Raw genomic sequence first — 21,923 nt, forward strand, 5'->3', positions numbered from 1 at the left:
GCCATTTGACTTCATCATTTCAAAAATAATCAATAAACATGCGTAATAAATTTATGCTCACAATCAGAACTTGTTTGGTGAATTTGAAATAAAACTGATAAAGGTGGTATGTTCTGATTACCACACTCACCTGATGACCAAACTAAGTGTTAATGCTGTTCTAATTTGGAATAAAGAAATCAAACCAAGCAATTTAAAACAGGAAGGAGCATGGTAACAAAATTCAAGTAATGACAAACGAGGAATAACAAACAAAGAATAACAAACCCTGCAGAACATAAATCACTTTATTTTTGCTTGTAATACCTTCAGAAAATTTTAATAAACAATTTAAGGTATGAATTAATCACTATGAATTCCATATAAATCATTCATCAATTCCATATTAATGATCTGAAAATTAACATACAGCCCCCGGACAAAATCTTAATTATCAGATGATAAAGCTTTGTTGTTTTTACTCCACTGATTGCACTTGTTTACGTTAGTGTTATCAATTGGTTAAATTAGACGATATATTTATATAAATATAAGATTTTTTATTATATCAGGTATTAGATTAGTATATTATAATAATTAGACCAAATTATTAGCGTACGTTTTAATAATTGTCTGTTTTGGACGAGTTTATATCCAATACGTTTATGTATAAACATACATGTAATGGGTTTTTATTCAGGACATTTTCTGTATACTTCCTATTTGTATTTATTTTTATTGTATTGCATTACAATGTTAACCAATTGATAGACGAATGTAAGCAAGTGCAAACCGGTTTCAGTCGCGTAAAAACAATAAAGCTGTATAGTATCAACTGATAATTAAGGTTTTATACAGAATCTTATAGTACGCCTAATAATTTGACAAGGGACTGTAAATTAACTCGAAAAAATACTCACATTTCGGTTGAACGAAGCTACATCACCTGAAATGTTAATTCAAAAAAAAAAAGAAAAAAGAAAGAAAAGAAAATGTTGAATGAGTTAATTTATATAGATGTACATCAGTGATTCTCAACCACTGTGCCGCGGCACTTTTGTGTGCCGCCAAATTCTTAAAATGTACCGCCAAATATTAGAAATGATACAATAAAAATTATAATGCTTTTTTTTATTATGAGTAAAGTTTAAATTGAAGAAAAGTGTGTATATATATATATATATATATATATATATATATATATATATATATATATATATATATATATATATATATATATATATATATATATATATATATATATATATGTACTTTTTATAATTTTTTCACGCCTTAACCGCGTGAACATCTTTGTCGGCGATTGTATTGTCTCTGACAATCCTAAAATGAGATGGAAGTGTTTAAATTGTATATGACACACAATTTTAAAAAATGTTGTAAGAGCTAATCATTAAAGTAAGCTATGCAATTAACAAAGGATAACTAAAAAAACAAATATATAAAAAACAAATTAACAAAAAAAAAACTTTACTGTAACTTAATATGTAACTTAATGTAACTTAATGTTAATGTAACTTAAAAAATTAGCTAACAATTAATAATTAGCAAAAAAACTAATTAACAAGAAATCACAGAAAAATAACAGTTAATAATTATAGAAAACAAGCTAACAATTAATAACTAGCAAAAAATAAATAACTGTTACTAACTAGTAAGAAATTGGTCGAAAGAAATAATTAATCCCTTAATAAATGAGCTTTAGTAGTACATATTATTTTATTTCACATTCAAAATTATTATCACAAACTATGTAACACAGTGTAAGATGGGTAATTAAACAACTTTTAATCTAATTTTTTTTCATTGTGTGCCGTCAAATTTCGAAATCGTTGAAAGTGTGCCGCAACAAAAAAAAGGTTGAGAATCACTGATGTACATAGATGGCAGCACAAATGCTCACATAGATGGCAGCAGTGCTGTCATAAATATAATCTCTTATCCATGATAAAATATTAGTCCAGTTTCAGCCTCCACCTAGGTATGTTGTTTTATTTCTTGTGACCTGCTTGCTTGATTGTTGGGTTAATTGTTTAGAAGAAGAAAAAAAATGGCGTGAACCTAGATGCCAAACTCGAAACTTGAACATAGAGTTTAGAGATTACAATCTTTCGTTCAGAGCGAGCAGTTTTCCAAACTATTGCTGAACTGGTTTGATTCATCGTCACTGAATTCTATTGGAGGACGTCTGATGAAAATTCCTTTGATCTTCTCAGCAAGCGTTTGAGGCTTCTTTGGTCGATCCACATCTTCCGATTCCTCGTCTTCCGTTTGTTCTAAACTGCCGTCTTCTCCCGACTTGTTTGTCACATCGTCGGGAAACTGCACTTTCTTTTTTTTCCTCTTCGATCTCCGCTTCTCAGCTGCTTCTTTAACAACATCCAGCGCTGAAATGGAAAATAATAGTCAGGATTACGCATTTCGTTTAGAAATAGAAATTTAAACAGTGCTCTGCGGATTACAACAATCAGGTTGATCCATTATACCCTTTAGTGATTTTCTGTTGGTGCTTCAGTGATATGTTGAAAATATTCTCGAAAAACCCTGCAATTGGCTATCGAAATGGGCTACAGGTTTCGTAAAGCAGAACTCTCTACCTATGACAACACTTCGCATGCTTTCACCATTAGCGTGTGGAAGGTCATAGAAGAAGGAAGTATGTTAGTTTCTGTCTTGATTTTCAAATATGTAGATTAAAAACTTTTAAGTTAGAAAACTATATGGAACAGAAAACTACATTAAAGATAGTTCCAAATTATGACAATTAAATACGAAAAATACATACAGTGAAATATAATCGCAAAATATATATCGTGAAATATAATCGTAAAATATATATCGGAAAATATCGTAGTACATTCCTATACAACTGAAGAGAGGGAAGGGGGGAGGGTCCAGACATGGAACCGGGCTTCTCCCCAGATGGCGTATTCGAGCATTACGATCGCGAATTATGTAAAAATTTCTAGAAAAGACAATAGGTAATCTAAATTTCGTTTCGATTAAAATTCCGTGTAAATATTCAGATATTATCATATGTAAAATTTAGAGGCAGGGTGATTTATTACAGGGACTACAAAATTAGAGGGTGCGTAGAGCACATAATTTTTATAGAGAATTGAATAGCACAAGAAGAATTTAATTAGAAGAAATGCAATTGTATGCCTCATAGAATGCATCTCTATTATGGACTGGCTGTTCATGCACATTTAAACCGATACTTTCATTTATCTATATCTTCTTGATTTAATGTTATTAGATATTTTTTTTAAATAATTATTGTCGAAAACTGAATTCCTGGATTTAACTGTCTTATAGTAGTTAATTGAAGTTGGCAGTCAGAGCCCGTCAGAGTTGTAGAGCCCGTCAATGAGATTGCCATATTAATTAATTATGATAAAAGAACTATTTCTTGGCCTATTTCAACTCAACTTTCAACACTGTTAGAAAGCATAAAATTAAGGTAATCTAGGAAGTTAAAAATACTAGTTCAAATGTACTGGAACAGCTAGTCCATAATAGGCCAGCCTCCTTTAGGACATACGATGACATTTTGGTCCATGGCTAACTATGCAATTCTCAATCTTTATGAATTGTCTCCCCTCCAACTTGTAATTTCTTGTATTGAACTAAGGTAACTAGACATCTTCAAATCTTGAGAACAGTCCTCGAATTTCATCGATTGTCCTCAAAAACTTTAGGAGAGAAAATATTCCCAAAGTTTAGCATGTGTCCTCAAATATCCTCGAATTTTTCCGAATACATATAATCTATAATATTTATAAGCGGTGAAATATAAGAATGTGCTTTCAAGAAGACGAGCTTGTTAAAATGCTTGATTCTTGTCTTCTGGGTTCATTCTATTCAGAAAACCTGAGAATTCATTTTTTATTAAGATTTAGAGTTAGTTACAAATTTCATTCATAGATGGTGCTTCTAAAAATTTGTAAAACAACGCTTTCTAAACCACCACAATTTGTAGCAATAGCTTGGTTCTGTCAGAGTATGAAATAAACAAACGTCCTTGGAAGTATTTCAGTTGGAATGCCGTGGCATGTCGCAAAAAATTATTTTATACTTTCGCAATCATCAGGGTCATCAGTTGGGGAACTTCGTAAATAATTTTGTTCGAAACCTAATGAGAATAAAACTCTAGTTTCCTGAGCAGAAGGCAATGTAGATTTTTAGTTCTGTGCAGAGTACATTTTTATCTCCTTCATATGATATCCATATACATAATTGATTTTTAAATCTCCGATAATAATGAATTAAATTTGTAAAAAGCATTAAAAAAACAACAACATACAAATTGATTGTTACGGTAATTACTTCCACAACATATATTTTTCAGAATTCTTGAAAAAGTAAAGTAAAAGAAATATGTACATCAGGAGTCCAAATTAATATTTAAGAGAGGAAAAAAACGGTATAAAAATCTAACGAATCACTAATTAGGAAGGAAGTTTTAGAAACATCAAAAGCAATTTGATGGCACCATAAAGCTCAAAGATGTTTTTAAAAGTCGGTTTTAACTACGCCTTTCCCGATAATGATTCATAAATTTCGATAAACAGTTTTCTCGTACAATTTATGTTAGGTTAATTTTTTCATTTCTGCAGTGCAGTTTTTTTTAAATTCAATTTTGTAAGAGGTTCTGAAAATATTTTTTAAGGGGAGTAATTAATGAACACCCTGCATATTATTTTTACTTACCCCACATCAGATCTATTTCTTCACAAGGAACTCTGTCCAAATATGACCTGAACAAAAGAGTGATTTGATATCTTTTGTGATTTGCTTCGATTTCTTGACGTGTCCGTGGAATTCGACACCGTTTAAAACAGCAGGCGACAATCACTGAAATGATAGAAAAAATACCGAATCACAAACGGTATTGCTGCAAACTTTTATTTATTTAGTGAAATATTTTTCACATTCTTGTAACCTCTTTTTAGAGGGTTCAATTGCTTTTTTTTCTACGTAGATTTATTTATTCATTTGATATATTATTTATCTTTGTTAATGAAACGTTAATATTACTTGTAAAACGTAGCATAAACCTATATGTATACTTTTTGACTAATACCTTTTTACGCATAAAACATTGAGACTATAATTTATATCGATATTGATTTAAATACATTTAGAATAAAAAATGTATAAAAAACAATGCTTTTATCTAGACAATGTTATTGAACACGTAAATAGGTATAAATTAAAAATTATACTTTTTATAAAAACCTTTATGGTTCTTGCATCTTCTAATCTAACTATTATATCAATTTACTTTTAATATCAATCGCCTAAGTTTAAAACTGACTTAAATGAAGCTGACTTGGATTTTGGCCATAATTAGACGGGAAAAAAAACGTGAATCAAAAATGTACACTGTTTGACAATCGCTGAGTAACAGTTACATTTTTCGAAATAATTCATAATAGACGTTGATTGATGAAATGAAACTAAGTAAATAATTAGTAAATAGATCAGATATCGCCGTATAGAAAAATAATAAAGTTAAAAATAAAATAGACGCTTACTATATGCTTTCCAAACAGCCATGAAAAATTGATCATCTTGACAGAGAGGAAACAGAAATGATTACCTCATGTGTAATGTACAGTGCGCCAAAAAAAATGGACCACCATGAATAATTTTTGATTTAATAATTGGATCTTCGCATTCTAGGACTCAATCTTAATAGCTTGAGAGGGTGACCTCAAATATGCTAATTAATAAGCGCAGACGATATTCTAAGTTACCAAATCAGACACAAAAACGTACATTCTCTGAATAAAGAAGAAATTAAATTTCAAAAAATCAGAAATTTAAAATTCGATTTTTCAGGAACAATTCAATCAATTTTGCATTTTGATTTGTAAAATTATTCTCTTTACACCATACAATTCAAACGTTTTTTAATCATTATTAAATAAAATAATAAAAAAATAACAAATATTTACTGAAAGTTATTTTTGCCTTGAATTATCTTTGGATGTACGAATTTTAAAAATTGTGTGCAAAAATGCTTCAATTCACTTAAAAAGTTCTCGAAATAAAGTGAAATACGCAAAAGGTAAAATTAACATTAAGGAGTCCAAAATTTGGAGGGCTCTCCTGGCCAAATTTTTGCTACGATATTTCCCATATTCTTTCGATCCATTGAGATTGAATCCTAGAACGTGAAAATCCAATCATTAGATTAAAAGTTATTCAAGGTGATTACATATTTTTTTGCACACTGTACGCTAATGCACATATTGCATCTGGCATTTATGCTGTCCACTAAATGTGGGATACTGTCTTACCCCACTCTCAATGCGGATTTCAGCTCTTGCTCGGTTTGGAGAAGATATGTTCTTTGTGAAACACGTCCACCAAAGGCACCCTAGGCATTCTCTATAGGATTTAGGTCCGAGAAGTACACAGACAGTCAATATCTTTACTTTCTAGTGCGACATCTAGCCCACCTGTGTGACCACGCATTGTCGGCCTCAAACAGAAACTCTGAACCTACCACACCTCAAATAAGACGAACATGATTGAGAATAATCTCTCTGTAACACCGCTGAGACGTAACGTTACCTCGCTCAAAGATGTGAAGCGGTGTTCAGGCATCGAGCTTGACACCTGCCCATACCGGCACGCCTGGGCCATACCGATTACGTTCATGAACCTATTGTTATGCACAACGTGTTGCATTCTCTTTCCTCACTAACTGATAGCTAGAATCACTTTTCATAGTTAATCAGGATTCGTCGGAGAGCATAACCTTAACTGGACTAATAACTCTGGACCTTAACTTTTTATCCCAAATAATACGTTCCTTGCACCAAAGCAATCTTTCTCAACGATGGCATGGTTAAGGCTAGATGCATCGAACAAGCTTCCGTGCATACGAACTACCTTGTTTTAATCACCGTGAGTTAATTCTAGCAGAAACCAGTGTACCGGTAGTGGTTATCAGGTCTTCAGCTATCTTACTAGGAGTGACATTTCTGGGATACACACTAGGGATACATGTCGATCCTCTTGAGGTGTGTTGTTCCTACCACGACTACCGGCATGTTTTCTCATGGCATTTCCAGCTTCAGTGGTCGAAAGAGGACACTCCCATTACTGCAGCCACAAAGGTGATATTTTGACCGATCGTTTAACTTCTCTTCCATGATCGTAAAAACTCAAATGATATCGTTCTAAAATTTTGCACTTAATAATTGCAACACCACATAGCCTTTCACAGAAATAATTTCAACAACATATTTTATTTTATAACCGTCGTTGAACAGCCGGCCCAACTTTTTGGTTTACAACTACTAATGTTCAATTACGTAGCCTCGTCATTTTGAACCAAATTCAGAAGACAAGGGAACTCCTGGATCTAGTATTGGGAGAAGTTTGCCTTCGTGGAGGACTTTTTTTGCTGGAATTAACCAGCATTTGCATCACATGGAGAGGACGATCACGAGAATATCCCACAGTTAGCCTGACGGTAAGGGGACTCTAACCCAAGATCCGTCTACCACTGAGGATATTTCACGTCAGCACTGTGGTCGGTGCAAGCCGGATGCGGAATTCGTATCGACTAGCCATCGCCGGGATTTTAACCCGGTTCACCTTATTGGAAGGTGAACGCTCTATCCCCTGAGTCATCGCGGCACTTCAACAACATATGGTGCTATTTTGATCAAATACCTAACATTATGGATTTTCGAAAGAATGAAGAGATTGTGTACCTTTTCTTTTATACAGATAACGAGCATTGCTCTACCATGCCCTCGACACTTTAATTTACTGTTATTGGTCGGCCTTCTGGAACACAACTTTGCATAAATCACTTACTTGTTCCTCAGCAATTGTAAAACAGTGTATGTTAAGAAAATATATTCAAAGACGTATTTAGAAGGAATAATTCATTCCCTGCTCCACCTGGACTGGAAAAAAGTTCGAATAAGAAAAAAAGGTGGGTAGGTACTTTATTTACGTCGCACTATAAATGCACAATAGTCTATTAGCGACGGTCTGGTTAACATCCCTGTGGATGTTCCAAAGACATGCCATCGCAATTTTGATCCTCAGCAGAGGGGACGACTCCCCTGCTTTGGTAGTCCGATGACCTGCGTGCGAAGTCGAGCACTTTAAGGTAGAACAGTTTAACGAGGACCGGTCCCTACGCACGTTGATCAAAGTCGCCACCCACCCGCTTACTGACAGCAGCCAGTGATGCTTGACTTATAGTTTGTCTACGGTAAGAACTCCCAGCGCCACAAAGTCTGAAGGCCGTCTGCTGCTATAGAAACAAGAACAGCACACTTCAGGAAGGGTAGCTTCTTTTCCCTCTAGGGCTAACACAATAGACGGAAGAATAAGATTCCCCTTCTCTTTCCGACCCGGGCCAAAACCTGTCCTAAACAGTGACCCTACACCCCCTACTTGAAATAGTTATGCCTCGTTACCATAGTCCCCGTCACGGGTCCAGACGAATGACTAGGGGAGTTCTTACTTTAGAAAAACTATATCTTCTCCCACGACAAAGATGGAAATATTTTTAATACTTCTATTGGCCACTTTGCTGATGTCCCGAACTCATGCTTTAGTGTGATTTAATGGCTGCCGGAGAAATTTTAAATTGTTTCTGAAATTTCATATGTAAAAAATAATAACAATATCGCAGACATCTCTTGAAAATAGCAAAAATGGAAATCAAAGTATAACGCGCGCCTCGTTACCATAGCCACCGCCAAGGGTCTAGAGCAGCGGTTTCCAACTGGCGGCCCGGGGGCCGCATCCGGCCCGAGAAAGCCCTTTTTTGCGGCCCGCGGACTAAAATATATTAGTTGAAATTTTTTTTGCGGACAATTTTCGTAGAAAATCTATATGGGTTTAAAATACTTTTCTCGTTTATAGAAACCTAATTTCTTCGTTTCTGTGAAATTGAACATACCAATTTATTTTTAACATACCAATTTATTATACAAATTTATTTTCTCGGCTTTTGCATTTAAGAAAATATTTATTCAAATACAAAAATAATCGTGTATGTTGCTCTTTTTTATTTCATTTTTTTTGTATTTTGTGAGTATAATTCAGCCTGTGTGCATCAGAAATTTTCTCGAAGAAATTCTCCGATTAAACTTTTTGAAACCACTCATTTTTGACGAAAATATTTACACACACATTTGTAAATTTTTAATTTAGGATGTAAATATCTATTCTCTGGTGGTTGTAGCAGACAAACCTCAATTTTCTCATTAAGCATTTTGTGTGGTACTATGTAAGTTTTAATACCAACCTTTTGAAGTTTATATCTTAACTATTAGATGTCTGTTGCACATTAATTGTTTAATACATAGGTGCACATTAAAGTTATTGTAGCCCGAATTTTTATAATTTATGTAATATTTTTTTAAATATTATTAGTAACAATTAAGTATTTTTAAAAATCTTCTTCTTATTTTAATTTGTAATTCAATACTTTTGTTTTGTACAACTTGGTAAAAATCTGACAGTAATATTTAATGTTCCTTCAAACATAAAGGAGTCCTACATAAAATTTTGATAAAGTTGCGGCCCGCCTTTTGATTTGTGTTTTTAATTGTTGCCCCCGGCCTCATACAAGTTGGAAACCCCTGGTCTAGAGGAATGGCATGGAGAGCTCTTACCTTAGACTAAACTATAGGTGTTCTTCTGAGAACCGAATCTTTACGATCAGTCCACTGGGGGGCAAGTAAGAAAGGGTGGATAGATTGTTCTATCGAAATAAAGTTACTTCTGACTAAAACTAAGATACCCGGCACATTTTAAATTACTTGACATTTATTTAAATATATTTGTTCATTTTTTAAACCAAATTAAAAGCTTTTAAAAATTTTAGAAAAGTTTTTTTTATAGGTATTTCTGAGAAAACAGAATATCTTGCAGAATTGAATCATACCGAGAGTACAGATTCCAGCTCCAATGAGGAATAGAATTTGCCAAACTCTGAAGCCAGCTATAACTTCACTCTCCATCCATCCTGGATCAGGATTCGTCGGTTGCTTTCCCACTTCATCCGGGCACTCCTATCATATTTAAAAAAAAAACACACAATGTTTAAAGTGGTAATGACACTTTTTCATCAAATTCTTCAGGCACCAGAAGTTCCAAGACCGACCGATGACTTGAAGAATCAACTCCAGAAAAATGGTAAGCGACCAAAATGTACGATTTCTGGCATTTTATTTAGAAGTTTTTTTTCCCCATCAGGTTTCAAAATTAGTTACAATAGATATGCTTCAATAGATATAGATAGCTTCAATAGATATGGTAGCCTACAAGAAAAACTACGAAACAGAGTTTTCTGTTTTGTAGTTACCAAACAAACCATTTCAAAAGAAATATTTCTATAAGCAGGGGAGAGTCGGATAGCCCCGCCCAGCGGGTACCCCCGCCCACTGTCAATTTCATATGTATAGAATATTTTTTCAAGTCAATGGACTATCGGACATTAATTGTTATATTAAAAAAAGATTATTTTCAAAGTTTCAAGTATTTATGCAGCTGTTACCATGGTAAACAATAGTTTTGAAAATATGTTGAATACAGTAGTCATGAAATTAAGAAACATTGGTTGAATGTTTCGATTAAACTTCATTTTAATACTAAAAAAATTAATTTTTTTCTATACATACAGCATTAAAGTATGTAGTCTTAAGTTTAATTTGCACAAAGAAAGAAGTCTATATGTGAAAAATTGTTCGAGTAATTACAAATTTACAAAAAAATTGGATTTCGGGTAGCCCCGCACACATGAATGTCGGGTATCAACGACCAATTTTATTTCGTCGATAAATGTACGGTTGCAAAGATTATTATTTTATTGCTTCAAATTTGAATGTTATATGCATTTTTAACAACAAATATTGTTGTTATGAAATGATAGAATTCACTAAAAGTATATAAATATGTAATAAATAAAATAATTGTGTGATAAAAGTGATAAACGAGGTTTACCTATTGTCAATACATTGGTCATTTTCATTTACATCTGAAAAAACAGTCAAAAAACATAATTTTGGTAACTGGGCGGGGCTACCCGATACATTTTGAAAAGAGCTGAAAAACATGCTTTTTTAAATTTCTATTTTTTTTAACTTAAACTATTCTTTTTTTATGGTTTATTCTTTTTGCAATATTTAATTCGATGATAAAACAATAGAAACATAAAAAATATTGATTATTACTCAATATTATACAGAAATATAAGCAATACTCCTTAAGTGAGCGGGGCTACCCGACTCTTCCCTACCTGTCAATTCTGTTCTCAAACTCATCACGTTGTTGCTCAAAATGTTGGTTATTTTCAAAAGTTTTCCTAAGTTAAAAGCTCTATGTATTGACAAACTTAGTAACTAATTATGATACGTGACAAAACAAACTTTGAGCAAACTAAACCTTACATTTCAATCTCACCGGGTCTTTTTTTAAAATTTATTTTATTTCAAAATTCGTTGTAGATTTTGGTGCACTTTTACTCGTTTTTACTCGTAATAATAATGTTTGAATTGTTTTTACAATTCAAGAATGAGTAAAAAATTTTGTTATAAAATTGTTTTTAAAGTTTTTTGTAATAAATAATTATAAAAAAATATTTTTAAGAAATTACAGCACACACACATAATTCTGAAAAACAACTTGAAGTATTATTTTCTAAAAACAAATATAAATTTTGGAGTTACAAATTGTTCTAATCAATTGTTTGCGAGATGTGTTAAACAATCTTTTTTTTTAATCATATTTCTCCTGAAATAAGTTAATTCAAGAATTCCTAAAGAATTTTTCTAAACATTCCCATTAGAGGACGGCATTCTTTATTAAAGAGTTTACATTTATTCAAGAGAATATTTTCATTTTTCCTCCACAAAGAGAAAATTAGAAAACACGTTGCATAATTCATCGAAATGAAACTAAGAAAGAAGATTAAAAATTCCTACATAAAATATTTAATCCTTCGTTTCAAGCAATGATATAGAGGGCGTCACCGTCACAAGATAGGCTTTTCAGTTTAAGTAGCTTCATCTGTTCTGCTTTTATTAACATTCTGTGTTGATGTGCTTTGTTGCGTTTATATCTATTATATCAAGATAATAAAAAAAAGTTCGTGAAATTTTTTTTAATTATTTTAGTAGCATAGTGTTCAGAAAAGACTTCGTTATCGATAAGGGTTGAGATATGCATTTATATTTCATTAAAAATGGCTTTAGAACGAAATATCATAAGTTTTAAGAAAACAATTATTTTAATTAAGTTTGTGAAACTGACAATTATATCTTTTTTTGTCGTAGAGTAGTGTTTCAAAACTTAACACAAGGAACACGTCAACTCTTGATAAAGTGTTTTGAAATGTATTTTTTTCCTTTAATGATACTTTTCGAATTTCTCTCGCCAAGGAAAATAAAAAAGCCATAGTTTAAGTGCCTTACACTTGAAGCAATGCGATGATTTTAAACTATATATATAATCTTACAGTGAAGAATTATCTTTACAACAGACAATTAACTTAAATATTTTAAATGTCATTCAACTTTTAAAAAACGCCAATTTGGCGACATTTTTCCACCTAGATGAAAATTATCAAAACCCAGAGCCTGACAAAGGCAGGGGCATACGGGGCAGTTGCCCCGTGGGCCCCCACATCAGAGGGGTCCCCAAAATCGAATAGAAAATTTATTTTGCATTTATTTTGCAAATTTATTTTGCTTTTTTAATGAACTTTTTTTAAACAAATTATCAGTGCAATGTGTTTTCCGTCAGTTTTATGTCAATCTGTCAATGACAATGTCAGTTTTATGTGCAATCCATCAGTTTTATGTCAGCTTTTTCGTTAATCTATCATATGAACACAATCTATATTTCGTAAATTCATGGCTTTCTAGGGTGGAATTCTGCTAAATTTTCGCTATTAATATGGACAAATTTGGCAAATCAAAAGCCTGTATTTTTACATATCGCAACATGCGATACGTTTACAAAAATACAGGATTTTGGTTGGCTTAATTGAGCCATCGTAATTGCGACATTTTTGCTGAATTCCGCTCTAATGTCGGCAAGGATATGAATTTTCCGCAGTTAGATGACGAAGTTAACAATCAGAAAACTGCATTCGACATGATGGACATAGAATTGTCAGAAAAACAATAAAATGAACAGAACGATTTTTGGTCTGACATTGGAGAGGGGGGGGGGGGGACTGAATAGCTATTTTAGGTTCGAATCAATTTTTTTGTTATTTATAAAGGGATGAAAAATTTAAATACCTTTATAAAGTCAGGTTCTTCATTACTAAGCAAGTGAAGCAATGGGCTCCCCCCCCCAAAGAAATTTTTGTCCCGGGCTCCTATTAGGCTAAGTCGGGCCCTGTCAAAACCACTGTCTTATTCTCAGTTTTTGCAAATTCTTAAGAGCACAAGTAATACAGCATTGGAGTAAGCTTTTAAATATTAAAAAAATTAGACCACAAACGCTTTTCATTTTCACAAAACTGTGGCGTTTCTCCATATTGACGTTTTGCGCCATTTTCAAAATAAGCGCTAGCTTTAGATAGGCTAAACTTGATCTAGCAGTCATGAGTAACAGTCACACTCTCAGCAGTTAGTAAAATAGCATATTATTAGCAAAAAAGCATCATTTTATAATATGACGGATTCTTCGAAAAACGGCCTTAAAACAAATGGCTAAAAAATTTAAAGTGGAGAAAAATAGTGAACTTTTTAAGAAAACAATGTTTAAAATAGGTTTTTGTAATTGTTTCATCCTATGATCTCTTTAAGTTATATCATAAAGGGATGTTTTAAATTTTTTTTGTTACAATATTTTACATAGGGATCAAAACTTAGCACAAAAAACGAGTAAACACATTATAAAGTCCTAAAAGAGGATATGGTATACTTTGCGGTACTTAGAATAAAGCACAACAACGTAAATAAAGCACAAATAAAAGTGTACATAATACAGTTGCGATTCCCTAAACAAGAACTTTCCTCGGAGTCTAAGCACCAAATGAATGCTACTAAATAAAGATATTTGAAATGTATGTTTCATTTTAAAAAAATGCCTTTAATTGATGCAGGATAGCGAATGGAGTATGTCCAGACACCTAAATTACTTCATTAAGTACCTTAACCGGCTTTGACCTACCCGTAAATTTAGACCGAAAGCGTCATGATTCGGTCACTTTTAGATAAATTTCAGGGAAATTTTAGCTCAAAGCATACTTACAGCATACACTGAATCGGTTAACTTAAAAGGTGACAAAAGGAACATTTATTTCTCAAGAAAACAATAGTAAATTCTCTTGACTGTTATTTAATTTTCAGTTTTTATATTGAGTAAAAATAAGACACTTTTAAAAAAATTATCGTAGTCAAAAGCTTGTAAATAGCATTTAAAAGGTATTTTAACAGATATCGTACAACATATGAGGTCCGTTCATAAATGATGTTACTCTTGGAGGGGGGGGGAGAAATTCATGATATTGTGAAATTTTTGTGACAAGGGGGATGGGTAATCAGAAGTTTGATACTCCACATTTGGGTTTAAATAAAAACATTTAAAATCAGCAAGTTAAGCATTTTTTTCTCCTCAAAGTAGGTAAATACAAGATAATTATTATTGTTATGTTCGCAAGCGTCATTAACACGCGTAGTTAAAGTTTGAATATAAAATTTGCAATATTATCTATAACATAGATCTTTGTTTCGTAACTGCGAGTATATATTTATGTAATATAATGTGACTTGTGTCAAGAGGGGAGAAGGGACATGGTAAATCGTGGTACTCGGTGACAAGGTAGAAAGATGGTCAAAAAATGTTCCAGAAATGTGTACTGCCATTTATCGACGACTCCTTAGTGATATAAATTAGTTTTTTCATTGCATGAACATTAGAAATAACTTTCTTCTTCTTCTACAATTCCTTAACAGCCTTAGATGGGCATCTCTACATTTATCTACTATTCTGCAGTTCTTAACCCTAAGAATGCTTATGTTACTCTCAACACAGTCGTTACATCTTAGTGACGATCTATATCGAGTTTTTTTTTCCATGGGCTTGCCAAAAACCTTTCTTACAGCATATCGATCTTTTTTGGCAGATGACCGGCCTATTTAATAAATGAATTTTACAGTATCAGGTTCTTTAAAAAACCTGTTAAGCTCTAAACTATTTCTTCGTCTCCGTAAACCATTTATCGGTAGAAACAACTTTAGGAGAAAATTCTTTCGACTTCCACGAGGTTGAGCTTAGTCACAACAACCAATTACGTTAAAGAAATAAATAAAAAACAATAAAGTAATAATAAAAGGTTAAGACTAATTTAATACTATCATAACCCTTTTTTCTATAAATTATTAACTTTAAATTCATGTTTTCGTTTTTGCAGGAAAAAGTAATGACAACTTTCATGTTTTCGATTTAAAATTCACAAATTTTAGTTAACATATTTTTTGTTACAGAAATTTAAGGTTTATTATAGTATGACTTCTATTCCAAAAATAACAGGTTACTTTATAACTGAACTAAGAGTGTTAACTAAAATTTGAGAGCTAATTCTGCATTCAGAACACACCCAAAAAATGTTTATAGCTGATAACAAACATGATAATTCAATTCAGTGCTTTTATCTTTATTGAATACAAATACGTCGTCGTACTTTTTCTCTCTAATGGAAGATGTATAAAGCTAATTAACTATGGATTCGCTTACGTATTAATTAACACCGTGTGAGCTTCAGAGTAAGAAATTTTCTTTCATTCATTTGTCAACACGAAACAAAATGCAAGAGTCATTGAAAAATGAGCAAATTAGAGAAGGTCACTGTTGTCCTTATCCGTAATCAAATTAATTGCATTTTATTATATAATGTAATAATTATTTCATAAATAGCAGCAGGAAAGTAATAGGTACTAATTAAAAACATAATGAACTGAGGATCGCGTTATGACAACACTTTATATGTATTTTTTTTACCTCCGCAAGCCAAAAAGGATTCCAGTATAGATCATGTCGTAAATTAGATTAACTATGAATAGAAAAGTTTAAATAAATTTTTCTTATTAAATTTTTTTTCCTAAAGGGCATAGCAAAATTCACTTACAAATAATAATAATAATTTTATGTGACGTATTTCCACAAACCTCGAATTTACTTTCTGCATACAATACAGTAGAATACAATACAGTTGCATACAAAAGTAAAACGCTTCTTTCTATATATGAAACAGCATTTTGCATGCAAAAATAAAAGTTACTTTCTGCTTAAAATACAGCATTCTGCATGCAAAAGTAATGAGTTACTCTCTGCATATGAAACAGCATTTGACATACAAAAGTAACAAGTCACTTTCAATAAAATAAAAAATAAAAATTTACTACATTACTTTCACGACTAAAAAGTTAAAATTGGACCAAGGTACAACATTTCTCCCCTATTTACCTAACAGTTTTTTTTCTCAGGTAAAAAGTATTAGAAGTTAAATAAAAATATTTTTCAAAACAAAAAGGTAACATTACATAACTGATTCTACAAACTAAAAAAAAATAATAATAATCAGTTCAATCAATAAGAATGGTTGGTTGTAAAATCAATAATACCTCCTTGTTTTTACTTTATAGAATCCATTTACTATATAGAATTAACGTTGAAATAAGCTTAAAAAAATTATTGAATATTTGAAAATGAAGTATTGTTCTTGAATACTTCTTCTAGGCATAATAATGCCATATTCTACTAAAATAGAATTTTTTTTAAAAAATTGATAATAATTTTATTAATTTCATACACTATCTGGCCAAAATTATCCGGACACCCAGTGGCATGGACATAAGAGTGCCCTGAGTCACATATTAATGTGATGTCGGTCCCCCTTTTGCATTGATGACAGTCTGCACACGCCTAGGAAGACTTTCCACGAGTTTTTGATTGGAATTTGATAGGATACCTTAAGAATTGACTTCCATCACAACTGAAGTGAGTGCTTGCAATAAAGATGGTTGTTTGGCTGGCTACGTAATTTGCTCCCTAATTCATCCCAAAGGTGTTCTATGGGATTTACATGGTCAGTCCAATTTTTGAACACCCATTTCGTCAAACCACGTCTATGGACCAGCGATGGCTCAGGGGATAGAGCATTCGCCTTCCAATGAGGTGAACCGGGGTTCGATCCGGCGATGGCTGGTCGATACGAATTCCGCATCCGGCTTGCACCGACCACAGTGCTGACGTGAAATATCCTCAGTGGTAGACAGATCGTGGGTTAGAGTCCCCTTGCCGTCAGGCTAACCGTGGGAGGTTCTCGTAGTCATCCTCTCTGTGCAACGCAAATGCGCGTTAGTTCCTTTAAAAAGTCCTCCACGAAGGCAAAATTCTCCCAATACTTGATCCAGGAGTTCCCTTGTCTTGTGGATTGGGTTCAAAATTACAAGGCAAGTTATCCTGCTGGAAGAGGAATGAGCCTTCCCCTAAATATTGCCATAAAGTTGGGAGTGCAGCATTGTCCGCATACATCTCAGAGTTCATGTGTCCAACCACAGGAACTAACGAACCTAGGCCAAACACCCCCTCACTAATATGCTTCCACCATTATGACATCTGGTTGACCGGATGCTTTTGGCCAGATAGTGTATCAATTGAACAAGCCATCTTAGTCACATGACCTCAATCAATAAAAAATGAGCAATACTGCGTATTTTGGGACAAAAAAATTTTAAGAATTGCTCGTTACAAATCTCAAGTCAAATTTCCATAACGCTGAGAAGTTATTAATAAAACATTAACACGATTCTGAAAAATATCTAATGTTTATAAACTTTATAATAAATTATCTCTTAATTTATAAATTTCAGAATAATAGTTTCAAGTTATTAAGTTAATTAAAAAATATGCAATGACTTCAACACATTAATAGTTTCCTAGTTCATAAATATTCCCTAAAATTTTTTTTTTTAACTTTGTCATAAGACGTTCACATATGAGCAAGTGTGTCTAAGATATTGATGCGTAGTACCTTTCTTATAATGGCTGTGTATAATTTCACTCTCTTTTGTACTAATATAATTTTAAAATTTATTTCTTCAATTGTGTTATTATATCATAAATTCGGGTATTTCTCAATTTATTGGCAACACTATATTCATTTTGTTAGATTACCGTAAGTGAAAATTTCAGTAGTGTTGAATAATTAATTGCGCGTTAAAAATGTATTTAGAATAAATTTGCATTTTTATGAAAAGAAAAATTTAGTGACGAAGTTATTTATATTTTATTTTGATTCTTTCTAAAATGGTTGTAGAGATTTTTACATAACGCTATGGTGCCTCATAATGTCACGCCAATTACTGGTTCTTGCCTTTCTGGCTTGCCTTTTTCCTGCAACAGTTATAGTTATGGCTCAAAAAGTGCATGAGGAAGTATTAAAGCACGTAATGGAGCATCGGAATAAGTTTTCTAAAGTTTGTCTATGGTAAGAACTGCCCCTGCCACAAAGTCTGAAGCCGTCTTCTGCTATAGAAACTAGAATAGCGCATTTCAGGGAGGGTAACTCCTCTTCACTCTAGGGCTAACACAATAGGCCGAAAAAAAGATTCCCTTTCTCTCGCCGAACCGAGACAAAACCTGTCCTAAACAGTGACCCCATACCCCTACTTTAAATAGTTATACCTGGTTACCATAGTCACCGCCACGGGTCCAGACGAATGACTAGGAGAGTTCTTACTTTAGACAAACTATATCTTATCCCATGATGAAGATGGAAAATTTTTTAATACTTCTATTGTCCACTTTGCTGAAGTGTTCCGAACTCATATTCAAGATGGTTTGTGTGATTTAATGGCTGTCAGACGAATTTTAAATTATTTCTGAAATTTTATATATAAAAAAAACATTAACAATATCGCAGATATCTGTTGGAAATAGCTAAAATTGAAATCAAAGTATATCCCTGCGTTCAACATATAGTCGGTGAAATAAATTGATAAGCATATTGTTTTAATTTAATAAGTTGTTGTAATTGGGGGCAGGGTTGAAGTATTCAAATTTTTAAATACAGTTTTGCTGTGCACTCAGCTTTGGTTAAGAATAAGAAAATGCTCTTAAAAACTAGAGAGTTATTCTGGTAAAACAATCTTATTCCTAGCCCATAGTTTTTAGACTTTCTTTCACTGGGATAAAAATATTTCAAAACATATAAGCATTAATAAAATTGTTAGTTATAGCAATATTTCTTCTATGTCATAATTCGTTTTTTTTTTCTTTTCGGAAGAATAAAAATATTTTATTCTATCATCCCTACTCGACCTTGTTAATACTTCAGTAGTACATTAGAAGCTGAAAAATAATTTCATGCTAAAATTAGTTTTAGTAATTTTTTACTATTGAATTAAATAGCTAACAGAAATGTTTGAATTGTAAAATACTCATTTTTATATCCTCTTAATGTGATTTTAAACAGCAAACTTTGAAGTATGAGTGAAATTGTTTGAGCAGCTTACGGATTAGTTTTAGAAATATAACGAAAATTGAACAAAAAAAAGAGAACATTTGTTAGTTCCTCTGGCTATATTTTAATACCTTTTTGAAAGAAATAGTTGAGAGAATGTTTTTGTGGCCTTAATTTGTAGGCAGTACTAATTAATTAACACATTTAATGAGTGCACTTAAAACCACTAATATTGCAGCTTATCACGTAAAAACGCGATCATTAAATTAAAAGTAACGCTGCGTGAAATATTCTTTCCACACATTGTACTACAAACATGTTTTGTTGCTTTTGAAATTCACCATTCATTTAATTATAATTAGCATTTAAAATGACTACAACAGGAACCATTAAATAAAAAATAAAAAAACAGTTTTAGAAAGGAGTTCCATTTACTGGTTTCAAAATTTCTAAATATTTCTTTTTTAAACTTAGTCTTTTGATTCAATTTTTAAACTTTTAAAAAAACGCAGTTACTTACATGACCAAGACAGAAACCAACAAATGAAAACGATACAGTTTCAAACAAAGCAGTTTTCTTTTCCAGAATTCTATCCATTATCGTCTGCTGTTTCATTCTGCTTTTCCTGAGATGAGAGCCTTATTTATTTATAAGTTTTGATCTAGGTGGCATTGGTTAGAGAGAAAATATAGGAGTGGGGGCGTTTGACTTAAGCTATCCTATCCACGGAGGTGTGTGAAAGACAATGAAATTATTTTTGCGACAATGTTAGTGGATGCTTTCACGATTTGTATGAATATTTTATTTCGAGGCCTTTTCTACAATGACCTCCTATATTCTACGCCCTTTGAGGAACCAAAAATAAAGCAATTGGCTTTATCCTTAGCACTTTTTATTAAGTAGTATTTTTATGAACAAAACAATTTTATTTTAATAAAAAGTTAGTTTAATTAATAGTATTTTCATAAACAAACTATTATTTTATTTTAATAGAAAATAGTATTGTTTAAACTATTGAAATAAAATAATAATAGTAGTATATTAATAATTTTGAAACGTTTTTTAGGTACATTAAAAAAAAAAAAATTCTTTCATGACTAAAATGTTAAAAACGTAGGGCAACGTCACTTGAGAAAGATTATGATAAATGAGGTGGATTTTCAGTGGTGATAGAAGTTTATTATGAAAGAAAATAGTCCTGCGTTTCTCGTTTTAGGACTAATAAGAATAAAAAAATATTGTTTACTTGTTTTTAATTTTTTTAGTTTTTATGTATTTATTTTATTACCCATTGGCAAACTTTGTCTTGGTTTGGATTTTAATTGCGACCACACACTTTTCAATTGTGTTCAAGAGTAATAGTAAGCAGTGCGCATGCGTCGTCATTACGTGCGTTGCTATGGCGACAGCTGCTGTTTTTCTTTTTATTTTCACTAGCAGGCATTTTTAATATATTTACATGATAATAATTTTAAGCATTTTTATATTCTTTTTATTATTAACGTATAATTACTGTCCTGAAGGTGATTTCAGTATAAATATGAATACTGAAGAAGGAAAAGTATTTTGTGACGTCTTAAAACACGTACATTGGCACAGGATTTGAAAACCAATCGGACGACAAACATCAATTGAGATAGTTTTTGCAACCCATGATTTGAAATGTTGTGGCGTTTAACGGAGTCAATCCAGAAAGAAAAAGCATTTGACCAATGTGTAACCAGTGATTGTAATAAAGCGATCACAAATTTTATGTATTTTTTTAATTCTTATTTTATTATTTTATCTTTGTATTTTTATGTGCAAAAGTGGTCAAAAATTTGAGTGTTGATAAAGTAGCGACATAAATTCTTCTTGTAACAGTCAAGAAACGATTGCTAGTTGTATTGTCCTCCAACACAAAACTCCAGTTTAAATTTGAGCATTTTCGCTAGTTTGAAAGCTGTCAAATTTTTATTGAAGATAAATTTTCTTCTTATGTTGTCTTCAGCCACAGAGTTCCAGTAGAGATAAAAGCATTCAGGTTAGTCTAAAACGGTCGAAAAATTCTATTGAAATATTTAACCTTCACAGTAACGAAAGCGAGTTAGTAAAAACGAAGTAAAGTTAAAATATTGTTCTAATTAAAATAACTAACTTTGTATTCAATTGAAAATTATTACGGAGAATTTTAAAGGCCGTTTTGGAGGGAGAGGCTTCTGAAAAGCTTTCGGAAATAGTACTATTTTGTTTGAATAAAAAATTTGATCAGCTTTGAGCGGAAACAGTGCGTGTTAGGTTCCCTTTTAAATAACAAGATAATTATAAAAAAATTGTTGATTTTGTCAAACAGGAGTTTTTGCAAATTATCGTACATGAACCGCTGTGGCTCAGGGGATAGAGCGTTAGCCTTCTAATGAGGTGAACCGGGTGTGAATCCCGGGGATGGCTGGTCGATACGATCTCCGCATCCGG

General features: G+C 32.2%; 1 protein-coding gene across 1 annotated transcript; it reads right to left on the minus strand.

Moving 5' to 3' along the window:
- Nucleotides 1-1,608: 1,608 nt before the first annotated feature.
- Nucleotides 1,609-20,140, minus strand: LOC107436682 (uncharacterized). Its single transcript, XM_043046093.3, has 4 exons — nt 19,989-20,140; nt 9,932-10,058; nt 4,711-4,854; nt 1,609-2,384 (listed from the first exon to the last, which is right to left on the minus strand). Exons 1-4 carry the CDS (start codon nt 20,082-20,084, stop codon nt 2,113-2,115), a joined length of 639 nt encoding a protein of 212 aa, XP_042902027.3. The 5' UTR covers nt 20,085-20,140; the 3' UTR covers nt 1,609-2,112.
- Between the last annotated feature and the right edge of the window lie 1,783 nt (nt 20,141-21,923).

Source organism: Parasteatoda tepidariorum, chromosome 8, assembly GCF_982258835.1.
Source record: "Parasteatoda tepidariorum strain Cologne lab strain chromosome 8, Ptep-v5.0, whole genome shotgun sequence".
Taxonomy (NCBI): Eukaryota; Metazoa; Arthropoda; class Arachnida; order Araneae; family Theridiidae; genus Parasteatoda; species Parasteatoda tepidariorum.

Excerpts from the sequence above, each read along its gene's own strand:
- LOC107436682 (XM_043046093.3), bottom strand. The coding sequence starts at position 20,084 with ATGAAACAGCAGACGATAATGGATAGAATTCTGGAAAAGAAAACTGCT. Across the intron at positions 10,059-19,988 it reads TTGGTTTCTGTCTTGGTCAT|GAGTGCCCGGATGAAGTGGG; the intron begins GTAAGTAACTGC and ends TAAATATGATAG. Across the intron at positions 2,385-4,710 it reads AGAAATAGATCTGATGTGGG|CGCTGGATGTTGTTAAAGAA; the intron begins GTAAGTAAAAAT and ends TTTCCATTTCAG.